This window comes from Oryzias melastigma, linkage group LG16, assembly GCF_002922805.2.
Source record: "Oryzias melastigma strain HK-1 linkage group LG16, ASM292280v2, whole genome shotgun sequence".
Classification (NCBI taxonomy): domain Eukaryota; kingdom Metazoa; phylum Chordata; class Actinopteri; order Beloniformes; family Adrianichthyidae; genus Oryzias; species Oryzias melastigma.
The window spans coordinates 21286951-21309718 of NC_050527.1; the positions used below are offsets into that span (position 1 = coordinate 21286951).

General features: G+C 38.8%; 2 protein-coding genes across 2 annotated transcripts in view; one reads left to right on the plus strand and one right to left on the minus strand.

Annotated features, from left to right (window-relative positions):
• Positions 1-220: 220 nt before the first annotated feature.
• On the minus strand, positions 221-14784 carry dcaf13 (ddb1 and cul4 associated factor 13). Its single transcript, XM_024268405.2, has 11 exons — positions 14099-14784; positions 13175-13374; positions 12981-13088; positions 12807-12896; positions 12576-12731; positions 11057-11134; positions 10899-10981; positions 9891-10055; positions 8350-8485; positions 1085-1248; positions 221-632 (listed from the first exon to the last, which is right to left on the minus strand). The coding sequence occupies exons 1-11, from the start codon at positions 14166-14168 to the stop codon at positions 545-547; spliced, it is 1338 nt and encodes a 445-aa protein (XP_024124173.1). The 5' UTR covers positions 14169-14784; the 3' UTR covers positions 221-544.
• Positions 14785-16286: 1502 nt separating this feature from the next.
• Positions 16287-22768, plus strand: part of LOC112144061 (mitochondrial folate transporter/carrier) — an 8847-nt gene continuing 2365 nt past the window's right edge. Inside the window, exons 1-5 of the mRNA XM_024268375.2 lie at positions 16287-16738; positions 16870-17020; positions 18070-18155; positions 18769-18923; positions 21304-21417. Coding sequence (XP_024124143.1) covers positions 16552-16738; positions 16870-17020; positions 18070-18155; positions 18769-18923; positions 21304-21417 — 693 coding nt within the window. The 5' untranslated portion in view covers positions 16287-16551. The remainder of the gene's footprint in view (positions 16739-16869; positions 17021-18069; positions 18156-18768; positions 18924-21303; positions 21418-22768) is intronic.

A 22768-nucleotide genomic window follows, 5' to 3' on the forward strand; every position in this document is an offset into this window, starting at 1 on the left:
TAAAAAAAAAAAATATATATATATATATATATATATACAGTACAAACGTGACCTTTGGTCCACCCATTGCTGGGACATGCAAGACTTTTCCCAGGGACCCATGACACTCAGAAAAATGCAATGTATTGAAAACTATGTAAATACTTTTGCTCAGCTGAAAATCGCCCAGCGATAGTGCTCTATCTAGTGTTAAAATTAGTTAAAAAGCACAAAATGAAGATATGTTTATTAGAACAGCTCAATTTTAATTGCTTGGATTTACAACATAATCATAGGTTCAGAATATGGTAAAAAAAAAAAAACCTTGCTGAAAGCAAATTGTACAAACAATATTATGCAGAACAATATCTATGAGGGAAAAATCTCAACAGTGGAAACCGCTGAAAACTGAAAAGCACACTGAAGCAACATCAGTCTGGAAGGTTCGCCTTTTCAAGTTTATTTGAAATTTTAAAATGTCTTAACGAGTCACTTCTGTTGGACCTTCACACAGAAAGGTCTGAACAGTTCCTGTGTGGTTGTCATCACTCTGGTTCTTCTTGGTCTATTTCACCACTGTGACCACATGCTTCTCCTTCTCAGACACCACAGGAACGGCTCCTGGCTTGCTGTGTTTACGAACGTTCATCTCCCTAAAAACAAACAGCAAAGAGTGAGTACACTAACATCAGACAACGACATCAAAAAAAACACAAACATATCTGTAACGAGGTGATTCTGTCTATGGTTAGAAACAAGTTCATTCAGCAGACACAGACTGGGACATTTATTCCACTGAACACGCTGTAAATGAAATTGACATGAGGGAACGTCATGGTGGGCTGACCCATCTGTGAGATTTTCCATCAGGCTGGTGTGAATGCTTGGATCTGCTGGCAGCAGAGCACGTCCCCCGCTCACGTGGACCCAACATAGAAATCAGTTCTTTGATTTACTGTAACTTTTTAACCATTAACACATAATTCCAGCAGATTCTGATGGAGAAAAGCTGCTCATCGAGTTGCTTTGTTAAAAATATTGTGTATAAGCGTCACCGGTGATGACTCAGGTTAGGGTTAAACAAAGGGCGGGACTTAGTACGCACTTCCGTCTGCGAGCGTCCTTCATGACCCGGAGCTCCTTGGTCTGATGGTAGATGCTCTTGGGTAGGTGTCTGTGGCGGGCGATGCGCCGGATTTGCGGATGGTTCTGGAACTTCTCCTTTAGCTTCTGACTGTAGTTTGCAGCTTCCTTCTCTCTGGGAGCGAGCTGTAACACACCAGAGACAGAGACACAACAAGTCTTTCATTTGAATTTATACCAACAAACTGCTCCTTTCTGCCACCAGCCTCTAGTGGTCATTTGAGGAAGGGCAATATTGGTTTTCCCTGGTTTGCATCGAATTTTGGAAGTCAGGGGCTTGAACTGACACTAAGACCAGTCTCACAACGAGAGACAGCAGGCACTGCAAACAGCTCCGACCTATTTACGGTGGCTCCCTTGACTCGCGTCTCATGAGCCGCGACCAAATCCCATGGGCCGTGACTCAATTCTCGTGGGCAGCGACCAAATCTGGAGAGTCACGACCAAATCTCGTGGATCGTGACTCAAATCTTACTGATCGAGAATTAATCTTTTGGGTCACAACCAAATGCGTGGGTCGTGACTCAATTGTGAGTCGCGACCAAATCTCGTGAGTCATGACTCAACTGGGTAGTGACCAAATCTTGTGAGTCACGATCAAATCTCGTGGGTCACGACCAAATTTTGTGGGTCGCGACCATATCCCGTGGGTCATGACTCAACTCTTGTGCGTAGCGACTAAATCTCATGAAGCGCAAGCAAATCTCATGCGTCGTGGCTCAAATCCCGTGGGTCTTGAATCAATTTTTGTGGGTAGCGACCAAATCTCATGGATCGTGACTCAAATCTTGTGGATCAAGACCAAATCTTGTGGGTCGTGACCAAATCCCATGGGTTGTGACTCAATTCTCATGGGTAGCGACCAAATCTCGTGAGTCACGACCAAACCCTGTGGGTTACAACCAAATCTCGAGACCAAATCTCACGGGTCACGACCAAATCTTGTGGGTCATCCCGTAGGATGTGACTCAATTCTTGTGGGTAGCAACCACACTCTCTTGAGTTGCAACCAAATCTCGTGGGTCTTAACCAGATTATATGGATCGGGACCAAATCTCGTAATTCGCGACCAAATCTCGTGGGTCTTAACCAAATTTCATGGATCGAGACCAAATCTCGTGGGTCACGTCCAAATCTCGTGAAGTAAATAAGCGTCTTATTTGAAACTGGAAATACGTCACACAAGTCCCTGCATAGAGTCCATTTATGCAAACACTTCCATGAAGAAAAAAAAGAAAAGAAAAGGGGAACAGTGCCCAGAGAGTGGGGTACTTTTTAACCACTTCTGACATGACACTAAATTAAGAGGTCTTACGTGTTTTATCAATCCTCCATTATGCACACATGTCAGATGACAGAGTGAAATGATTACATCTATTGTCAGAACTGTTTATTGTTACATTTAAAGTACATGCTCTTCTTATGCTTTTTTGTATATTGGCCTTGGCTCCAATTACTTCAGGTAATAAAAAAACAAAACCACAAAAAGGTATCAAAGTTCAGAGCATCCATTTGATTGTGTTGGATCACACACTATCAAATGTAGACAAAAATGTTTCCCATTCTATATATTGATGATCTAAGAAAACTAACATGATAACATATCTGCCTTTTTTGTTTTCCTTACATTAAAGCCACAATGCAAAAAGACAAAAATCTTTTTCCTTTGCTGTTTTTGTGCATTTACCCTCGCGTAAACAAAAAAAAAAAAAGAAAATCGGAAGTAGACACTCCCTGTGCTGCAGTGTACACCGTTTCCTGCTTGCTGCTCTGATCCAAATCTTTATTGTCTGTTTGTGTTTTATAACCGCCCGACACAAATGAGAACATGGACTGTAGATGAAAACTGGACTGAGTGACCCCTCCCTCTTGGTTTGAAGAAGCCATCGACTTCTATAGAGAAACAAACAGTATTACTCAATAACTGTATTTGTCAGAATATCCATTCTTGCTCTGACACATTTTTTCTTTAACATGTTCTTGATACTTCTCATTTTTTGTCACAATATTTTTTCTATAGTGTAAGTTATTAAACTGACCAAACAAATGCCTCAATAAAAGTAGGTGGTGCCCTGCGGCCCCGACATCTAACGCTGGATTGACAGATTCTTCCGAGCCCACTTTCACTGGAAGGGGTGTGGTCTTCCAACAAGCTCACTCCTGATTGATCAGAGTTGTTGCCATAGAAACGTGGACTCAGACCGCCTCAGACCAATCACTGCCCACCAAACTATGGTCACTGAATTGGCTTCTTTGGTTGGAGCCAGAAGTCAGTCATTTCCCATGAGTGACATCACAAAGACTCGCTCCAGTTCTTAGACACAGTCAACTTGAGACCAATCCCGGCCTTCAATAGAAATTAAATATCAATCCGTGCCATTAGAAACATTAGGACAAGCTAGCTCCAACCGCTGAGACGTGCCTTCATTCATTCATTCATTCATCATGTTTCACTGACAAACACTTCAGTTAATGTCTCCTCAGAGACAGCAGTCACAGGCTGCAAGCACATTTAGGTCATTTCAAAGAACGCTGTCATTTTTCTGACGAGGCCAGCATCTTTTTCCCCCACTACAAACAGAGGATGACCCCTGCTTCCTCTGCTCTGCTTAACGCTCGGCTTAGTGTCAAATTATTACAGCCTTTTACAGTTACTCTTGCAGCATTTAGTGGTACGTTTAGCTGCTGTAGTAAAAGTATCATGAAAGCAATTTTTTATTAACCTTATTAACATTATACAAACGTGTAGAATTTTATTTGATTAAAATCAGTTATGGTACATTGTTCTCCGTCATAAAACGGTGAGTAAAGCAGTACTTTTAAACTCCTTCAAAAACAAATCAATGTCTGTTAAAAAAAGGAAAGTGCAGATCAACAACATCCGCCCGCTGTGTCTCGCTCATAAAAACCACGACGGGCCTTGGCTGGTTTTGGCCTCCGAGGCTTTTATTCTAATTAAAAGCAATGATTTGTCTGAGATTCAATTTATAGAGAAAGAGCAGCTAGATGCTGATCCTGTGGTCCTAAACTGCTTCCTTTTAATACAAAAACCGACTCCCAAAACAATATTTGTATGAGAACAGAAAAGACTTAAAGCTGTGGTAAAGGTGGACCTCTGTTGGTAAAAAAAACATGTTAAAGCTCCACTCTGATCATCTTTTGATCTGCTTTAAAAGTGTATTTTAATTATGATTATGCTGTTTTTATCCAACAGTAACTGCAATAAGTCTCTCTGCTTCATTTGCATTCTGATGCATCTGACTGCAGACAAATAGATCCATGAACGTCTTCATTTTCCCCGTCTGAGCTGGAATCTGGCTCTCAGCTGTACGGCTGCATATCCCTGATATTGCTCGCTATTCTTGTTGCTACGTTAATGTTAGTTTGGGGTTGTGAGGGCCTGTAAGCTAGCGAGAGAAAGTGTATACAAAGGAATCCTGGGAAATCCACTAAGGGATGCTTCTGTGTCATCAGTCCTGCCCACAACTCAAAGGTGAATTTCTAGTGAAGTCCTGCCACTCTGCAGAAAATGTCCTAGAAAAATGACAGGTTTATGATTTAGCCTTAAAAAAATAATCATAATTAAAATACCACTGGGGAATTATATTACAATAGATTAGCTGTAGTTGGAGTGGGATTTAAAGAGCAAAACTATTAATGCTTAAAAAATATTTTCTACTTTTAAGACACGGGCTTAATCCCCTTTCTATCCCTCAAGCCCTCAATCTCTTAGCTAATGCCTTTTTTTGTCTTTTTAGGCAACATAATGACAGTTATCAGTTGGCAGTTTCTTGGTTTAATGAGCCGTCCCGTCTGGAAACCTCAGAGTAGCCAAGTCAGTTGGTTATTCCTGATTGATCTAAACTCTGGAGCGGTCTGCTGAGTGCCACAAATAAGACTGCAGCTTCCTGTGGTCTGCTCTGTGACCTCATGGTCAAGCTCAGAAACATCCCTGACTTAAGTCTTCATCTAAAAACATGTGGAGCCAGTCGACACGGTAAAGCAGGTAGAGTCGACGCACTAAAGCAGGTAGAGTCGACGCACTAAAGCAGGTAGAGTCGACGCACTAAAGCTGGTAGAGTCCACGCACTGAAGCAGGTAGAGTCCACGCACTGAAGCAGGTAGAGTCCACGCACTGAAGCAGGTAGAGTCCACACACTGAAGCAGGTAGAGTCGACGCTCTAAAGCAAGTAGAGTTCACGCACTAAAGCAGGTAGAGTCCACGCACTGAAGCAGGTAGAGTCCACGCACTGAAGCAGGTAGAGTCCACGCACTGAAGCAGGTAGAGTCCACGCACTAAAGCTGGTAGAGTCGACGCTCTAAAGCAAGTAGAGTTCACGCACTAAAGCTGGTAGAGTCGACACACTAAAGCTGGTAGAGTCGACACACTAAAGCTGGTAGAGTCGACACACTAAAGCTGGTAGAGTCGACACACTAAAGCTGGTAGAGTCCACGCACTAAAGCAGGTAGAGTCCACACACTGAAGCAGGTAGAGTCGACGCTCTAAAGCAAGTAGAGTTCACGCACTAAAGCTGGTTGAGTCGACACACTAAAGCTGGTAGAGTCGACACACTTCACTGTGTAACCACTAGGGGGCTTGTTACAAAAATCAAAACTATCCCCATTTACCAGTAGGGGTGTGGCAAAATATTGATATTGCGATATATTGCAATATTTAGTCCTGCGATCGATTCTCGATGGGTTCCCACCAAGTATCGTTATTATATTTTCATTTGAAGAGGCTGTAGCGCTGAGTGTCTGAGTCACGTGACGGAACTGTTAAGCAGCTAGGCTCACTGCGTCGGACATTTAGGCTGTATAACCTATTCATCATCCTTTGGTGTGACGTTCTTTTGGAGGTAGATAGCTGTCGCCACTTGAATTATTTAATTTTTGTTCAGTTGCTTACAACAATTCTGCACCAAGTAGTGGCACCGCTGATCATGTTTACTATTGTTAACATTGAATTTGACAGATAATTCTAATTCAGTTGTTGTCAATGCTTGTCAAAGACATAGTATTACTGATTTCAGCAATGTTGCACAAAAGTGTCTTTAAGTTGTTGTCCAAAATAAGAAAAGTTTTTTATCATGATTGTGTTTAAGCTAAAAAAGATAAATGGGGATATATTTTCCCAAAAAACATGTTCTTCTATATAACGTTAGTTATTAAAGAGGATTTTTACCAATTATCGCAGTATTGCGAAATTATCAATATCGTGAGCCATGTATCGCGTATCGTATCGTATCGTGTCGTGAGGTACCCAGTGATTCCCAGCCCCATTTACCAGTGCTTTAACGTATTAAATGTTGTCTTTACCTGTTTTTTCTTTCCTCTGTGGGTACATTATGGGTGCAGGATAATTGGTTCTGAGGAGATTGTTTTTATCATTTCATTTTTTTTTTTTTTTTATGTAACTGGGCTAGGTTTAGCCTTTCGATCAGACCAGGGAAGTAAAGTGAAAATCAGGGGCAGGGGTCCTACTTACAGAAACACCTACCCATCATTCTCTTGTGTCTTTATCTCTGAAACATGAAGATTCTCTGAGATCTGCTGCGTTTGTAGGTTAAACCAGGTCTGGAAGATTTCCAAAACATCCTTGAGCAACACTGAAGAACGTTCACAGATGGAATTTGACCATAGACTGTATAATCAATGGAGTGAGCAACCCCTCCCCTCTCGGGTTCCAGTACCTGCTGGTTGGAAGAAGGCCAGCATTTTTGAGAGCTGGAGGTAAGGCATTTCTTATGGGGGACCTCAAAACTTGCCATCTCCAGTTCTTATAAACAGTCTATAGATTTAGGAAAAGAATTTGTGAATGGAAAACAGCCTAATCCCATCTATTCATATGGATGTTTTCCGTGATCCAAGTAAATCATGACTCGACTGTTTTTCTGAAGCCATTGATCAATGATTGGGAAAATCATAAACTTTATCACCAATAGGACATCAACTTTTCATAATAAACACTTTTCATTCATTTTTTCCTGTTTGCGTTTGTTGCTTCTATCCACAGTCTCATGCAAAATGGCCTGACACAAGATGAATTTATTTTTCTTTGTAGATGTCAAAAGGTCATTCCTTCTTCTGACTGTAGTAATCTCATAAATCATAGTTTAAAACAAAATGAAGGCTGATAAAAACAGTAGGCCTATAAACTAGAACATTCCTGTCCATTCAAAAAAAGTTTTTCCAGTTTTAAATATAATATTTTGTACGTTTTACTTTGTAGGCCTCCAGAACTGAAGTTAAAAACTGTATAAACATCAACAAACCATTTCTACTTTAACACAATAATACAGAATCCAGAGGATGAATTTATACGACACATTAGCTTTAAAGGCGGAGAGGCTTAATGCAAGCTGGGTTACTGTTAATATAAAACCGAATGAGTTTATAGCAGCTGACAGGGAAGCCACCATCAGTCCAACCTGACTTCACACAGACACAGCTTTGATTCAGCATTTCTGATAATTAAAAGCTCTCTCCATACAACTTTATTGTTAATTCTTCACTATGTTCAGTGTGGCCTCCGTTTAAGTGATTGGCCCATTCAAACTGCTGATAGGAGCAGCCCTTGTCTGATCTCTTAAGTGCAAACCCAGCAAATAAATCTCCGTTTTAAATAGTAAGAGTAAAACAAGTGCCAAAAGACAGCCGTTCCCACTACGCAGCTGCATTAGGGGAATAAGCAGCAGAGAAGAATGAAAGATGTCTGCATGTCTTCCGGATTAGAACGTTTTTTTAACATATTTTAACAAGTTCCGAATTTTAGAGAACAATCAATTACAATTCTACTTTTATTTGTAACTGTGACTACAATTATTTACAATAATTGTTAGATTATTTAAAGTTTTCTACAATAAAAGTTGGATAGAAGCCGTTTGATCTTTGCCAGGGGGGGATTTTCTGGACATCAGGGGTCCCTGTGCTGTTTGGTACATCCTACATATTGAGAGTGATGGTGCTCTGGGTCAGCATCCATCATGGCATTTGGCAACAGCACAGTGCTGGCAGATTCCTTCACTGTTACAGTGCTACGGAGGCACAGAGCCAAAGCCTAGCTAAAAAAAAGAAAAAAAATATGCAACCTACTCATAAAAGAAGATCGGGCAATAAACTGAGAGCAGATGCAAGATTTATGACAGCTGTTGATGGGCGGTTATGTAAAACAATACAGAGAACTCCTTCAAGCTCAAAGAGCAGAAAAGAGCAGACAGGACTCACCACTCCCAGCTTCTCGGCGGCATTGGCTTTCCACAGCCGGATGTTCATTTCATCAGATCCGCTCAGGATGTATTTGCTGTCTGACGACCACTTTATGCAGATGACATGCTGCATGCGTTTGGTGTGGTACACTTCCCTGAATTTAAAAGAAAAATCCCATGTAAACAACACTCAAAGGAGGAATAGAAGTATGACATCTGCATGCTTTTATCATGTTTAGTATATTTGGACAGAACTACTAACAAGGAAATGTTACTTAAAACAGGGGTCTCAAACTAGCGGCCCCTAAGTCGAAATTGTGCAGCCCCTGTTAGTTCAATGTCTACTGAGCAACATCTTCTGCATGTCCACGCTTCTTTAATGATAGCTTTAAATTTGCTTTGTGATGTTTCAGCTTGTTTTGTGCTTAAAACTTTGCATTTGCTATTGTTGTTGGATCTGAAAGAAGTCCTTAGCAACAGTTGCTAGTGCCGTTCCTGTCGTTTCACAGGACATGCAGAAGATATTGATAAGTAGACATGAACAAATCTTCAATAAACTTGCTCAATAGACGTAGATAGGGGATGCAAACATATATTTTTGGCACAAAAATATTCAGTAGCCCCGAGATAAATTGAGTTTCAGAACCTGGACTTAAAAAAATAACATTTTATTAGTTAAAGCAATAAAGTATGAAATCTAACTCTAACCATAACCCGGTACAAGACGCGGATCAGTACTGGTTCTAGACGTGGTACCAGATGTGGACCAGGTTAGGGTAGTGGTACCGGCCGCGTCCCGAGCTTAAGTCCACATTCAAAAGTTACGTTTTTTGTTTATCCTTTTCAGCCAGCGACTTAAAGAGTGTTTTGGATTTTGGCCCCCGGTGTGATTGAGTTTGACACCCCGCTCTAAAACTAAATGTTTAAAACTTTATAAACCCTAACTTTTTAACATAATTATTAACTAGATATATAACATTACCTGCAATAATGCTAGTGTGAATGTTGTAAGCTGAATTTGGCTGCTGAAGATGCTGAAATTGACAGCTAAAAACACTGATGCTGATAGCTGAAATCACTGAAGCTAATAGCTGAAAACACTGAGGCTGATAGCCAGCTATAATATTAGCTCAATGCCAAATTAGCCTAAAAAATATTTAAAAAAAACTTAGGTTAGCAAAACTGCTAGCATTCAGCTGAAAAAAATAGCTAAACTTCAAAATAGCCTAAAAAACTGAAAAAAGCCTAAATTAGCCAAAACAGCTAGCACGTAACTGAAATATTAACTAAACTCAAAAATACCCTAAAAAAATCTTAGTAAATGGCAAAATAGTCCAACCACGAGCCATTTTCTTCTTCAGAATCTTCTGGAATTATTATTTTAAAGGTCAGACAGAAGAAAGGAGACTTCATCACATGCTCCAAAGCATTGAGGGATCCAGCAGCTACAGCAGCTTTTACAATAGATCAAAAGATGATCGGAGTGAGACTTTAAAATGATTTAGGTATAAACTGCAGTATGAATGCAGTTTGTTTGGTTTTGGTGTTCATCCTGCTAACCTGCTGTGTCCAGCGTCTCTGGGGAAAATGCGAACGGTCTTGTCAAAACTGGCGGACACGAACTCCTGCCCGGTGGGGGAGTAGTCAACGTCCAGCACAGCAGAGACGTGGTCCATGTGAACCATCAGGGGCTTCTCCAGGTGCCTCATGTCGTATGTGTACAGACTGGAGGGAAAAGGAGCACACACTTATGTCATTGATCCAACAGGAAAACATCTGGGGTAAAAACTGAAAGTGATCCAGGTGAGAAACATGGAGGTTATGAGTAGGGCTGAGTATCGATTATAATTTGTAGAAACGATTCGATTCACACGAGCCAGAATAGATTCAATTCAGATTTTTTTCGACTCTTCAATTAATTCAATTTTAAGTTTACACATTTAGACACATTTGTTTAGAAATACATTAATAATCTACTATATGTATTGAATATATTTATATTAATCTGATCCAGTTCACATACTGTAAATGTATCAGTGAAATAATGAGATTGTTAATATCATCCAGTGTTACATGGATTCTCTAAAGGAGAAGTTCTAACTGAAATGTTCATTAACATTGTAAACATTGTTCTGCTTCTCCTGGAGGACGTTTCAGTTTGGACACTAGGCGGCGATAGTGCTATAGAAGTACACTTTATTCCGGAAGAAGAAGAAAGTACGAGCCAAAAAACTTATTTTTAGACCACAAATAGTTACTTTAAAAAATATATTCTTAAAAGAGTTTGGAAAATTCCTGCCTGTGAGTTTATAAAGACGTTAATTTAGCCAGGAATGTATGTATAGGTCAACCGAGCATTAGCATTAGCCGTCCTATGGGAAATTCCATTGAGTGTTAGCATCAAGCTAGCGGACTTTAGCTTTATTCGTTAGATCGATGTTTACTCTTGTGGATTGACTATTGATGTATTGAGCTTAATTAGATTCAGATCGATTAATCAATTTATTAACCCAGATCTAGTCATGATAAAATAATCTTACAAATAAGGACATTTTCTTTTAGACTCACTTATAATCTTCATTTGCACATGTAAAGTAATAGGCTTCCATTGGGTTCCAGCATAAGGTGTTGGACCTCATTGTCATGATAACCTAAAGAAAAAGTATAAAAATTAATATTTTGTGACATAAAAAAAGATTGTTTACATTGAATCTACTGTTGGTTACCTTTTTAAGCGGCGCTGACTCTCTCATGTCATATAGAACTATACTTCTGTCAGAAGCACAGCTTCCAAGAAGTTCCGTCTGTTGAGAAAACATTTGATTCACTCGAAAGGAAATTGGAAAGACAGTAGTTTGGGGTTTTTTAAATAAGACAGGAACTGTCTGATATGGTGGCCCTGAAGTACAAATCACTTCAACAAGCTACTCAATGTAAAAACCAAACATTACATTTTAGAAACCAAAACAGCATGGCAAAAAAATCAACTAAAACAATAACGCAAAATAAAAAGAAAAGGCTTCAGAGAATAAAAGCAATTTCCAAAATCAAAATGAAATGTTCAAAAATGAAACAAAAATAAGAAACCAGAAAAGGTAAGCACTATGTGACATCACTGATTGGATGACGACATTTGTTCACCTTTTCAACAGGAAGTGATTTGGCATGGTTATATATTCATACAAAAGATATTTCTTTAAGCTTCTGAGCAAAGTCACTGCAATATATGTGATTGATCAACTCTTTACTAGAAATCTATGCAGAGAAATAAGAATCACCCCAAATTATGCGTGCGTAATTCTTGATTTGTGCGTAACTTTGGATTTGTGTGTGTGTGTACCTGGTTTGTGTGTGCTTAATTCCTGATTGTGCGCGCTTAATTCTTAATTTGTGCATAACTTTGGATTGTGCGTGCACAATTCTTGACTTGAAACTCATAAAATAAATTTTATGCACAAGTGCAAAAATTACAAGTTTTTAAAAAATACAAAATATAATTTACACATGCATAAATTAAAATTACAACAGCTTGAAACCAATTACATGCATATCTTTAAAAATCACGCTTGAATCACTTCTTACGCACACAAAACTTCAGTTACGCTTGAATCTGTGGTGAAACTCTTTTTTCATCTTTCAGTGATTTATCTGTGAGTGATGCATTTAAATGCTGCTAGAATGCTGGGTCATCAGAGTTTTTTCATCAGCCAATTTGAACTTAGATTATGAATATTATCTGGTGAGACTTGACATTTTCCCACTTTCTTTCTTAATTAATATAAAAAAAAGTCTAAACAGGAGTTTTAAAATTATTTATCCCTTTAAAAATATAAATATTTTCCAGAACTGATCACTTCCTCTCTGCAGCCCCTCCCCTGACAGTACCTCTGACATGGGGCTCTGTACTGTGCGCTGGTCACAGTCACGGGGACAGCAGGGAGTGCAGGATCCTTCTAAACATAGTGGACCAATGGGCTGATCAAGCCTCTCTGCCCTGTGGATGTGCAATTGCCGCAGAGATGCTGGAAATTTCTGGAAATGACTTTTACTTTTTATTTTTTTTTTATTTTTTAGTGGCTGGAATTTTGCACAGATTCCTAAATTGTTCTGTTGTTTTTTTATTTGTTTTACTTTTGTGATCTTTACTAGGTTTTTGTGTGGAGTTGATGTGATTTGGAATTCAGGGCCACCATAGTCTGCTGTAATCAAGCGTCTTCTGGGTGATTGCTACACAGCCATTCATACCTCCACAGGGTTGAAGCGGACGGCGCTGAAGCTGTCCACCCCCCAGGTGAAAGAGCGGATAGGGCTGCTCCTCTGCTCATCCCAGATGTCCACCTGCTGGCCGCACGTTGCAAACACACCCTCTTTCTGGTGATGGTCCAGCCCTGTAAACACAGTCTACAACGAAAAATGATTTATGAAATTATTGATAGGTGATGCCACTCACATAAACAAATATCATAAAGGCCATACTTTTCCCAAAATAGTGTTAAGTGGCTCCTCCTCCTCGCCATAACCTGGCGTTTCCATTTTCCACTGCTTTATCGTTTTGTCATCCCCAACCTGATAAGTAGAAAAATCAACTGTTTCATCTCCTGCAGATATTGTCTGAAAATAAAAATGTATTTTTAAGGATGCAGCATTTACTGTAAAGAAGGAAGTCCCACAGAATCTGACCACCATTCCACGCACGAACCCCTCGTGTGCCTGCAGCGTGCGGACACACTCACGCTTGGACAGATTCCAGACTTTTACCTACAGAAAAGAAAACAGGCATCACAGTGAGCCTGCACTAAAAAATCCTCAACCAATGTGAAGCTGTGGATCAGTGGACGACAAACCTCTCCATCACAGGAGCCTGACAGCAGCGTGGACAGGCTCTTGGTGTGCTTGGCCAGACAGTTAACGCCATCTCTGTGACCGTCCAAGGAGGCCAGGAACGGCTTGGCGAAGACTCGCTCCAGCTTTGTTGCGTTCAGGGCCCGAGTGTACTCCCGAGGCACCTCGAAAGGATGGAGGGTGGGGTCATAGTTCCTGGGGACTAATAACAAGAAGACAAACTGACACAAAGGATCTAAATCTGTTAATTAGACATGTATATTACTTATTAAACATACTAACTACAATGACTCATTTTATTCATGAACGTATATTTGGGGTCAAATCCATATAATCTTAAAGTGAATGAAAAAACTGATTGAAAATTTGAAAAACAGAATCGTATTTTTTTTTTAATTATGGAAAACAAGACATTGTAAATAAAAACATAGAAAAAAAAGAAAAAACCTTGAAATAAAACTTGAAAATTTGAACGATATATTGTAAATTGAAAAAAAAAAAATAAATTGAAAGAACTATAAATGTAAAAGTACCATTTGAAAATTAATGTATAGTAGCAGCTGCTGTTTTTAATTTTAATTTTCAACTTTTTTTTTATTTACAATTCTTGATTTTCTAATGTTCAATCCTGTTTTTCATTTACTTTAAGCTGACCCTGATTTGACCCCAAAATATAAGTTAAAAAAAAAGAAAAAAATTAGTGCCACACACCGTTAGTGTTAGCAACTACAACTTTCTTTCTTCCTTTTTCTCAAGTTTTTCAGGTTTTACGACTGAAATTAATAGCAATAACACACAACCGCATTTAAATTCTTAGTTATTATCATAACAGTAATAAAGATATTTCACTGATTTATCACGTAGCTAACCGGAGAACCAACTACTAGCTAGCTAGGAAACCACACAGCTAAAAACATGACTCTTACCACGCTGGATATCTAGTTTGGTCTCCCGGACGTAATCATCCGGGTTTCTTGAAAGAACTTTAACTTTCATTTAGTTAAATAGAAAAGACACACGCTTGAAATAGTTACTCTCAGCAATAAATATCAGCAAAAAAAGAAACAAACTGCCATGTGTGGATGAGCTTGTTCGCATTGCATTGTGGGACTCCAAAGTTCGTTACGTCACAGGAAAAAAATGTCAAGTTAAAAAGTTTAAAGATGGAGACCGGAAGTTCTTTTATTTTTAGCATTTATTTTTATTTATTTTTTTTACTTATGCACAGTATTCTGTTCTTGTTCTTTACTGTTTGGCATAAATATAGTGAATAAAATTAGCTAAAAAATACTTAAAATTGGAGACCGGGAGTTCATTTATTTTTAGCAAATACTTTTTTATTATTTTATTTTTGCATAAACTTTATGGAGGACTAGAAACAGTTACTCATCTATTTTGGCATTGCCTCTTTTTGCATTTTTTTGGCAAATATTCTGTGATTTCTTTGGTTATAAGTTTGCTCTCTCTTTTTCCTTTCTTTGAAAGCATGTACTGTTTGGCTTCAGTCAGCTTAAGAATGTTGCTGTTTCAATTTATTTATTTATAATTTGTTGTCATTTTTACTTGCTAAATTTTACATCCACAAATGTAAATTTTCTAACAAAATTCCTAAGTTTTCTTTGTTTCTGGTGGAGGCCAAACTATATATTGAATCACTAATTTAAAAAAAAGAAAACAAAAGACTGAAATGTCTTGTAATTTATTTACAAAAACCTATAAAATCATTTAAAATGTAAAATCTGCAATTTTCTATGCTACTTTTATATACTCATTGTATATCGTCGTTTGTTTTTATGTTATTTTATTTATTTATTTTTCTATTTTATATTGTTTGCATAGATGTACAGCATATTTCAATGGCTCTTTTGTAGTTTTTTTGTACGGAATTCGACATTTACAATAAAATGTATATAAAAAAAACTTTAGGGAGAAAAAAACACTTAAAACTAGTACATGTCTGTAACTTAAACAGAGTATTACGTCATCCTCCACACCCTGCTATAGATATCTAACAATGATTACACCTTTGATTCAAAGAAATAGACCGCAAGGTTTGTTCTTATTGACAAATACTCAGGTTATAATTTGTTTTTTATTAAAGAGCATGTTTTTCAGAAATGCTTTTTAAAGATTATTCTTCAGAACAATATCTTAATATAAAGTGCATTTCTAAACAATTCACCTAACTCTGAAAAGTGATGTAAACAACATTCAGAGTTTTGTACATGGAATTATATAAATTGAATTCTCTTTGACCTTTAGGGAGCAATGAGCTACCACTGTGCTCTGATACATATAATGGTTAAACCTACAAAATCACATTATTCAGTAATCTTTCCTATTTTAATTTATGCTTAAATTTAGTTTTTGTGGCATTGCTTGATATCCATCTTTTTAGTACAACACCAGCTTCTTTTATTTTGATTAAATTACACAATAATTCCACAATGAACCAGAAACTGTTCAAAAACTTTGTCAGGATCACACAGTTTTTACATTTAATTTAAAAAAATAAAACATGTAGTTATAATAAAAAACAAAAACAAAGCAAGGACAAGGTCAGAACAATATGAAATTAGTAAACAGCTGAAGCTTCTCTCAAAGTTTCACTGATTTATTCTAAGAGAAATCAGATACATGTGTTATAACTCATTACGTTTGCCTTAAAGAAAAATGTGAAAGCTTAACACTTTTATGTTTAAAAAAATTAACTTTAAATTTTAAATAAAAACTATACTAATAGGGCGGTCAATGTAAACATCATTGTAAACAGCTAATGTGTGAATGCTGGCGAGAACAGAGATTATTGAGAGTTAATCCGTAAACCCTCTAGTTAAAAGCAGAATAATTTGGCAGTTTTTATTCTTTAACTAAACTCTCTTAGAATGAGTCAAATTATCACTCTTATGCACATGTTTACGTATATCGACTATAAAATATATCCAAAACTACAAAAAATATTTTTTTGAATAAACTACAATCGCTGTCAATTACACCAAATTGTTTAAAATTCTCACATAAAAATATGTTCACATAGCTTTGTTCAAATGTTATAATGTTCCAGAGTTTTATTTAGAAAGTACATACCGGAAATGAGAAGTTAAACAGCGCTTTTCGAAACTTTATTTTGAAGAAACAAGGTCGATGCGTGGTTCCTCATGACATTTGGACAGTGCGGCGTGGTGCGGAGCCGCATGCGGTGACAGAGACTCAGGTTAACTGCCATGCTGTTAAAATGAGAGCCGCTTGTGTTCTCTTGTATTCGGCAGCAGCGCTCAGCAGGGATCAATCCCGGAAGTTAGTGAACACTTGACCAAACGCGCTCAGGTGTCACTGCTTGCTAGCTGCCTCTAACTAGCTTAAAATAGTCATAAAAAGGATGAGCTCCTCTCCAAACCACGGTACCGGTACCGTGACAGAGGCCAGCAGGGCCGTGTCCGCCCCGGGGCGGCTGCAGCAGGTCTTCAGTCACGTCAAAGTGGAGAACCTGATCGCAGGACTCAGCGGGGGGGTCGTGTCAACGCTGGTGCTGCACCCGCTGGATCTGGTTAAGATCCGGTTTGCAGGTACGAAACGGCACCAATGAAATCCCTTTACACAGTAGTTAAAGTTAGTTTTTTTTCCAGTAGCTTAAATAAAATCACAACTTTTAGTAGTATTTTGCAGTGATGTCGATGTTTGTGCGTTTTGAACGCAGTGAGTGATGGACTGGAGCTGAGACCCAAGTACAGAGGCATCATCCACTGCATGAAGAGTGTTTGGGCTCAGGAGGGGCTCAGGGGTCTCTACCAAGGAGCAACACCCAACATCTGGGGTGCAGGAGCGTCCTGGGGCCTCTACTTTTTCTTGTAAGACTGATGGACATTAGTGGCTCCAAAAACGATCATTTTAATAGTCGACTAATCACCAATAATTTTTTCTGATCAGTCGACTAATCAGGTCATGGGCAAACTGGATGTAAAGGACACATCTTAACCATCATTACCTTTAAACTAACTAAAAACTAGATAAACAGTATTACCTGTGATAATGCTAGTGTGAATGCTGTAAGCTGAATTTGGCCGCTGAAGATGTTAGTTCTAATAGCAGACTATGCTGAAATTGATGACTAAAAACGCTGAAAATGGTAGCTGAAAACGCTGAAGCTAAGATCTGAAAATGTTGAAGCTGATAAACAGCTTAGTTAAATTCTAAATTAGCCAAAAACATGGAAAAAAGACTAAGTTAGCAAAAACAGCTAGCATGCAGCTGAAATATTAGCTAAACTCCAAAATAGCCTAAAAAACATAAAAGCATGAATTAGCCAAAATAGCTAGCATCCAGCTGAAATATTAGCAAAACTCCAAAACAGCCTAACAAACGAAAAAAAAGCAGAAATTAGCTAAAATATCTTGCTTGCAGCTCAAATATCAGCAAAACTCCAAAATAGCCCTATTAAAAAATAGCCAAAATAGCTAACATGTAGCTGAAATATTAGCTAAACTCCAAAATAGCCTTGTTAAAAAATAGCCAAAATAGCTAACATGTAGCTGAAATATTAGCTAAACTCCAAAATAGCCTTATTAAAAAATAGCTAAAATAGCTAACATGTAGCTGAAATATTAGCTAAACTCCAAAATAGCCTCAAAAACCTTAATAAATGCCACAATAGTCCAAAAAGCTAGCGGAATGCCATTATAACTTTCAACTTTACTACACTCTGACTCCATATAATATAAAGCAACGATTAATCGACTATTAAATTAGTCGTCGACTATTTCAATAGTTGATTAATCATCGATAAGTTGACTAATCGTGGCAGCCCTAATGGACATTAACCTTTTTACTTCACCAAGAATGTTTACATGCAAAATATTCTTTTGTTTGTGTGTGAACACCTCTCCATGTTTCCAAACAGCTACAACGCCATCAAGGGATACACTAAAGAAGGTCGGGACACTGAACTGAGTGCAGCTGAACACCTGGTGTCTGCGGCTCAAGCAGGTACGTCCCGTCCGGTTCAGCACAGCAGCCAGATAATACAGCTTTGAGCTGGCTGCAACCAACAGCTGTGCTCACCAAAGTCACATCAGTCTGTTGCTGTTTGTCACATAGTCTTTTGGGGGATTTAACTAATTTTAACCAGGTTTACAAATTGATTGATTGAGGGAAAAAATTAACATTTTACACTTTATTAACAGTTTTGGCATGTATTTATTTTTTATTCTTTGAGCGGAGTAGAATATTTACACAAGGAGAGATTGATTTAGGCTTCTACAGACTTAAAAAAAAGATTAAATACATATTAAAATTATCAATACATTGAGTAGTTAAGAAAATCACATTATACTTTTACTTATTTTTGAATACAACAGTTTCTTTTTATAGTTCTTAGTACTTTTTCCATCTTCTGATGAAATCTGTCTTAAATTCTGCTCTTAAAAAGACTTTACCTTGTAGAAAATGTAGGAACTGGTCCATAAATGAAAACAAAACAGTTTAGTGACGGGAGCGTGTGATGTAGAGTGAGAACAACAATAATGTGATTTCAGACTCCTCTGTTAGTGGAATGTCTTATGAGCCTCATTTGTGACAATTTCCTGCCTCTGATTTGCAGGCATCTTAACACTCAGCATCACTAATCCAATCTGGGTGACCAAGACCCAGCTGGTTCTGCAGTACGGTGCTGACCCAACCAGTAAGCACTATAAGGGGATGGTAGATGCTCTGGTTAAGATCTACCGCAGTGAAGGAGTTCCAGGACTTTACCGGGTGAGGCCTCTGTTTGTTCTCCCACACACTGCAGTCACTGTGAGTCGCTCTGGTGAATCTGGTGCTAATGGTGTAATGAGAGGCAGTGATGTTCAGGTTAGAGCGCCGTCTCTCCTCATGGTTCAAAAGATCCACCAGAGGGCGTCGTCAGCTTGAGTAGCTTCTCCTTCTGGGAAAAAACTAATATTTTGCAGTGTAATTAATTAAAAGCAGCAGAATTAAGCTTCCTCATGAACTTTAATTCAATATTTTTAATCTGTCAGTCATTTATTTAAAAACATTAAAGAGCTTAAAGCAGAAAGAAAGCAACTTGTTGTTGCGATTGAATTCACAGCATCATAAATGTTCTCTGGGATTCCAACTGAATTCCCAGCAGGTTTTGTGATTAAAACATAACAGAAGAAATGATCATTAGAGTTTGCTTCTGTTTCATTGCTCACTATATTTTTTGAAAAGATCTGCCTCAGCAAATGCGTGTGCAGTTCTTACCATCAAATTACTGATCAAAAATATACATTATTTAAAATTTAGTACACTGTAATGAGTACATAAATCCACTTTTTTCTTATTAGTATTAAAGTATAAAATCGATTAGTTGATCTAAGCTTAATGGATCAAAAATCAATCCATAAAAGTAGAGATTGATCTAAGGCATAAAGCTAAAGTCTGCTAGCTTGATGCTAACGTATAATCAATGAGTTATATCACTAGAGATGACATGCTAGCTTGTTGCGTACGCAAAGTAGGACGCTATATTGGAATGGTATAGATGTCTGTTTACTGCTGTTACAATTGTACAAACAGATCTGGAAAAGAAATAATGTGACTTTTCACTAGTAAATTGTTGCTGTCAGCTGATAAAGGAGAACTTATAGAAAACATTTGAACAAGATCTGATTGAGTTTACTCTCAATAGTGAATGTTTAGGCAGATCTTGTAGTCTATTCAAAGTCCATGGCAGCTTTAGACTTCACACTATTTCCACGTTTTCTGGCAGGACCACCGATCTTTTTTGTTTTATGGAGGATGATTGTTGTATTTGTGTGTATGTTAGACCTCAGATCAGACCAGACGACCCGTTGGTAATCAGATTACTAAGTGGAGAAAAATAAACTAACTAGGATTTCCTCGGTAGTGAAGAGGGAAGAGTCCATCAGCGATGAATCCCCGTTCGGTGGGGGAACAGGGAAATGTGGCGAATGAAAGACCGCCTGCTCGCTGTTGCGTTGGTGCCCCGAGTCCTTCTGATAGAGGCCGGATGGGATCCACTTGTAGAACAGTAGCCCCCATCCCGGCGTCTCCCCTCCCGCCGGATGAATTTATCCTATGGTGTTGCGTCGTGCTGCGTGCTTTAAAGCGGATGCTGCCCGGACCCCGCCGCTCCGGGACCGTGGATGGAGTTCTCACTGAGCCCATTTATAACGGACGCTAGCGGTCTACGGCGATGTCGTAGAGGCTGAGGAGTCCAACAGTTTATGTAAATGTCAGTCTGTGTGTAGATTTGAAAACATCACAACCATGTATCAAGTATGCATGCATTTCCTTTATAATAACCTATTTCTCTTTTCAGAAAAGTTTGAAATGTCGTTCATTTGTTGCACTTTGTACAAAAACAATATTACCATGACCAGGGAATTATTTTTCTGATGATCAGAGATTTTTCCTTTTTAAAATTGGACCAGAATTAAGCATTTTATGGTCATTTTACTGTGTTTGCTAAGCCATGTCTCATTGTTTTTATACCATTCCAATATGGCGTCACTCTTTATGTATCTTGGTCAAAAGCCTGCGTGACATCTACAGTGAATAATCTTGTCGCGTTTAATGGAATTTCACATAGGACGGGTAATGCTAACGTTCGGTCGACTAAATAAATCTTTACTAACTCACAGGCATGAATTTTACAAACTCTTTTAATGAAATGTTTTTTAAAGTAACCATTTGTGGACTAAAGCGCAGTTTTTTTCCTCATACTTTCTTCTAGTATAAGGGGTCATAGCGTGATCGCCACCTAGTGGCCAAACTGAAACGCCCTCCAGGAGAGGCCATGTAATTCTGTATGCTGTTAACAATCTCATTATAATTTCACAGTGTGTGAACTGTATCAGATTAATATGAATATCTTCATAACATATGTATATAGATGTAGAGTAGTAATGCTAAACAAATGTCTAAACGTGTAAACCCTGTAATCTCAAAGTTGAATTGAATTGTGGATCAAAAGAATGGAAAACAATCAGAATCAAATTGATTCTGAAAAATACTGGGGATTCCCTAAAAACCAAAAGAATCCGTGATGTTCTGTTATCATGAGTTGTGGTTTGGATTCAAATGTATTTGACCCGTGTCAGCCAACCCCTCACAGAGTGTCTGTTCAAAGGGTTTTGTTCCTGGTCTGTTTGGAACGTCTCACGGAGCGCTGCAGTTCATGGCCTACGAAGAGCTGAAGAGAGACTACAACAAATACAAGAAAGTGCCTTCAGAAGCTAAGCTGGTGAGTCCTTAGGCCACACACATGATGGAGAGCATCTCACTGAGCTCCACAGGGACACACAATTAGAAGAAAGTGATTAGTGACTTTTACTTGGAGTCACACTGACTTGATTTGGGGTAGAACTTCTCCTTTTTTTAGTCTCTGGTCAGCAGCTATTCTCTTTTATGGGTTGCCAACCTCTCATAGCTCTTTCATTTACTTGGGTTTGGCAAAGCTTTCAGATGACTGTTTGGAGAGAGGATTTGTATTGGAAACTTGCACTGTCAGACAAGGATACTCAGAGTTTCTCCAAATGTTTTGAGACTTTTGGGAAACTCCCATTGTTGCCATTGCAGCCCAGTGTTGTGTAACCCAGTGATCCACAACCTTTTATGGGCCACAGACCAGTTTGATGTCAGACAATATTTTCAAAGGGCAGGCGTTTTTATTTGCCTCCAGTTTCCCCTTAACTTTTGAGAGTATGGTTTATTTTCATCATCTGCTAAATGTGTGATATAGCAGCATTCAGCCTTGCCTGACTTTTAGGTGTGAGTAAGAAAATAGTCACTAAAACTTATTCTTTCTAAATATACCATATTTTTCGGAGTATAAATCGCAGGAGCAAAAAATGTTCAATCAAGAAAACCAAATAGAAGTTTCTCTGGTAGCAGGGGCAGGCGCTGCAAACACCTCTGAGCTATTTCCGGTGGCTCGCCTGACTTGCGTCTCATGAGCCGTGACCAAATATCATGGATCACGACCAACTCGTGGGTCATGACCAAATCTTGTGAGCTGCGACCAAACCTCATGGGTTGGGTTGGGACTCAAATCTCGCAACTCAAATCTCATGGGTCACTATCAAATCTCGTAAGCCGCAACCAAATGTCGTGAGCCGCAACCAAATGGCGTGAGCCGCAACCAAATGGCGTGAGCCGCAACCAAATCTCGTGAGCCGCAACCAAATGTCGTGAGCCGCGACCAAATGTCGTGAGCCGCAACCAAATGTCGTGAGCCGCAACCAAATGTCGTGAGCCGCAACCAAATGTCGTGGGTCATGACCAAATCTTGTGAGCCGCAACCAAATGTCGTGAGCCGCAACCTAATCTCATGGGTTGGGTTGGGACTCAAATCTCTTGGGTCACAACCAAATCTCATGGATCGGAGCTCAAACCACGTGGGTCGCAACTCAAATCTCGTGGGTCACGACCCAAATCTCATGGATCGCTCAAAAAAAATGGATCGCTCAAAAACCATACTCTCAAACCACCAAGCTCAAACCACGTGGGTCGCAACTCAAATCTCGTGGGTCACGACCCAAATCTCATGGATCGCGACTCAAATCTCGTCTGTCTCAACCCACACAATCAAATCT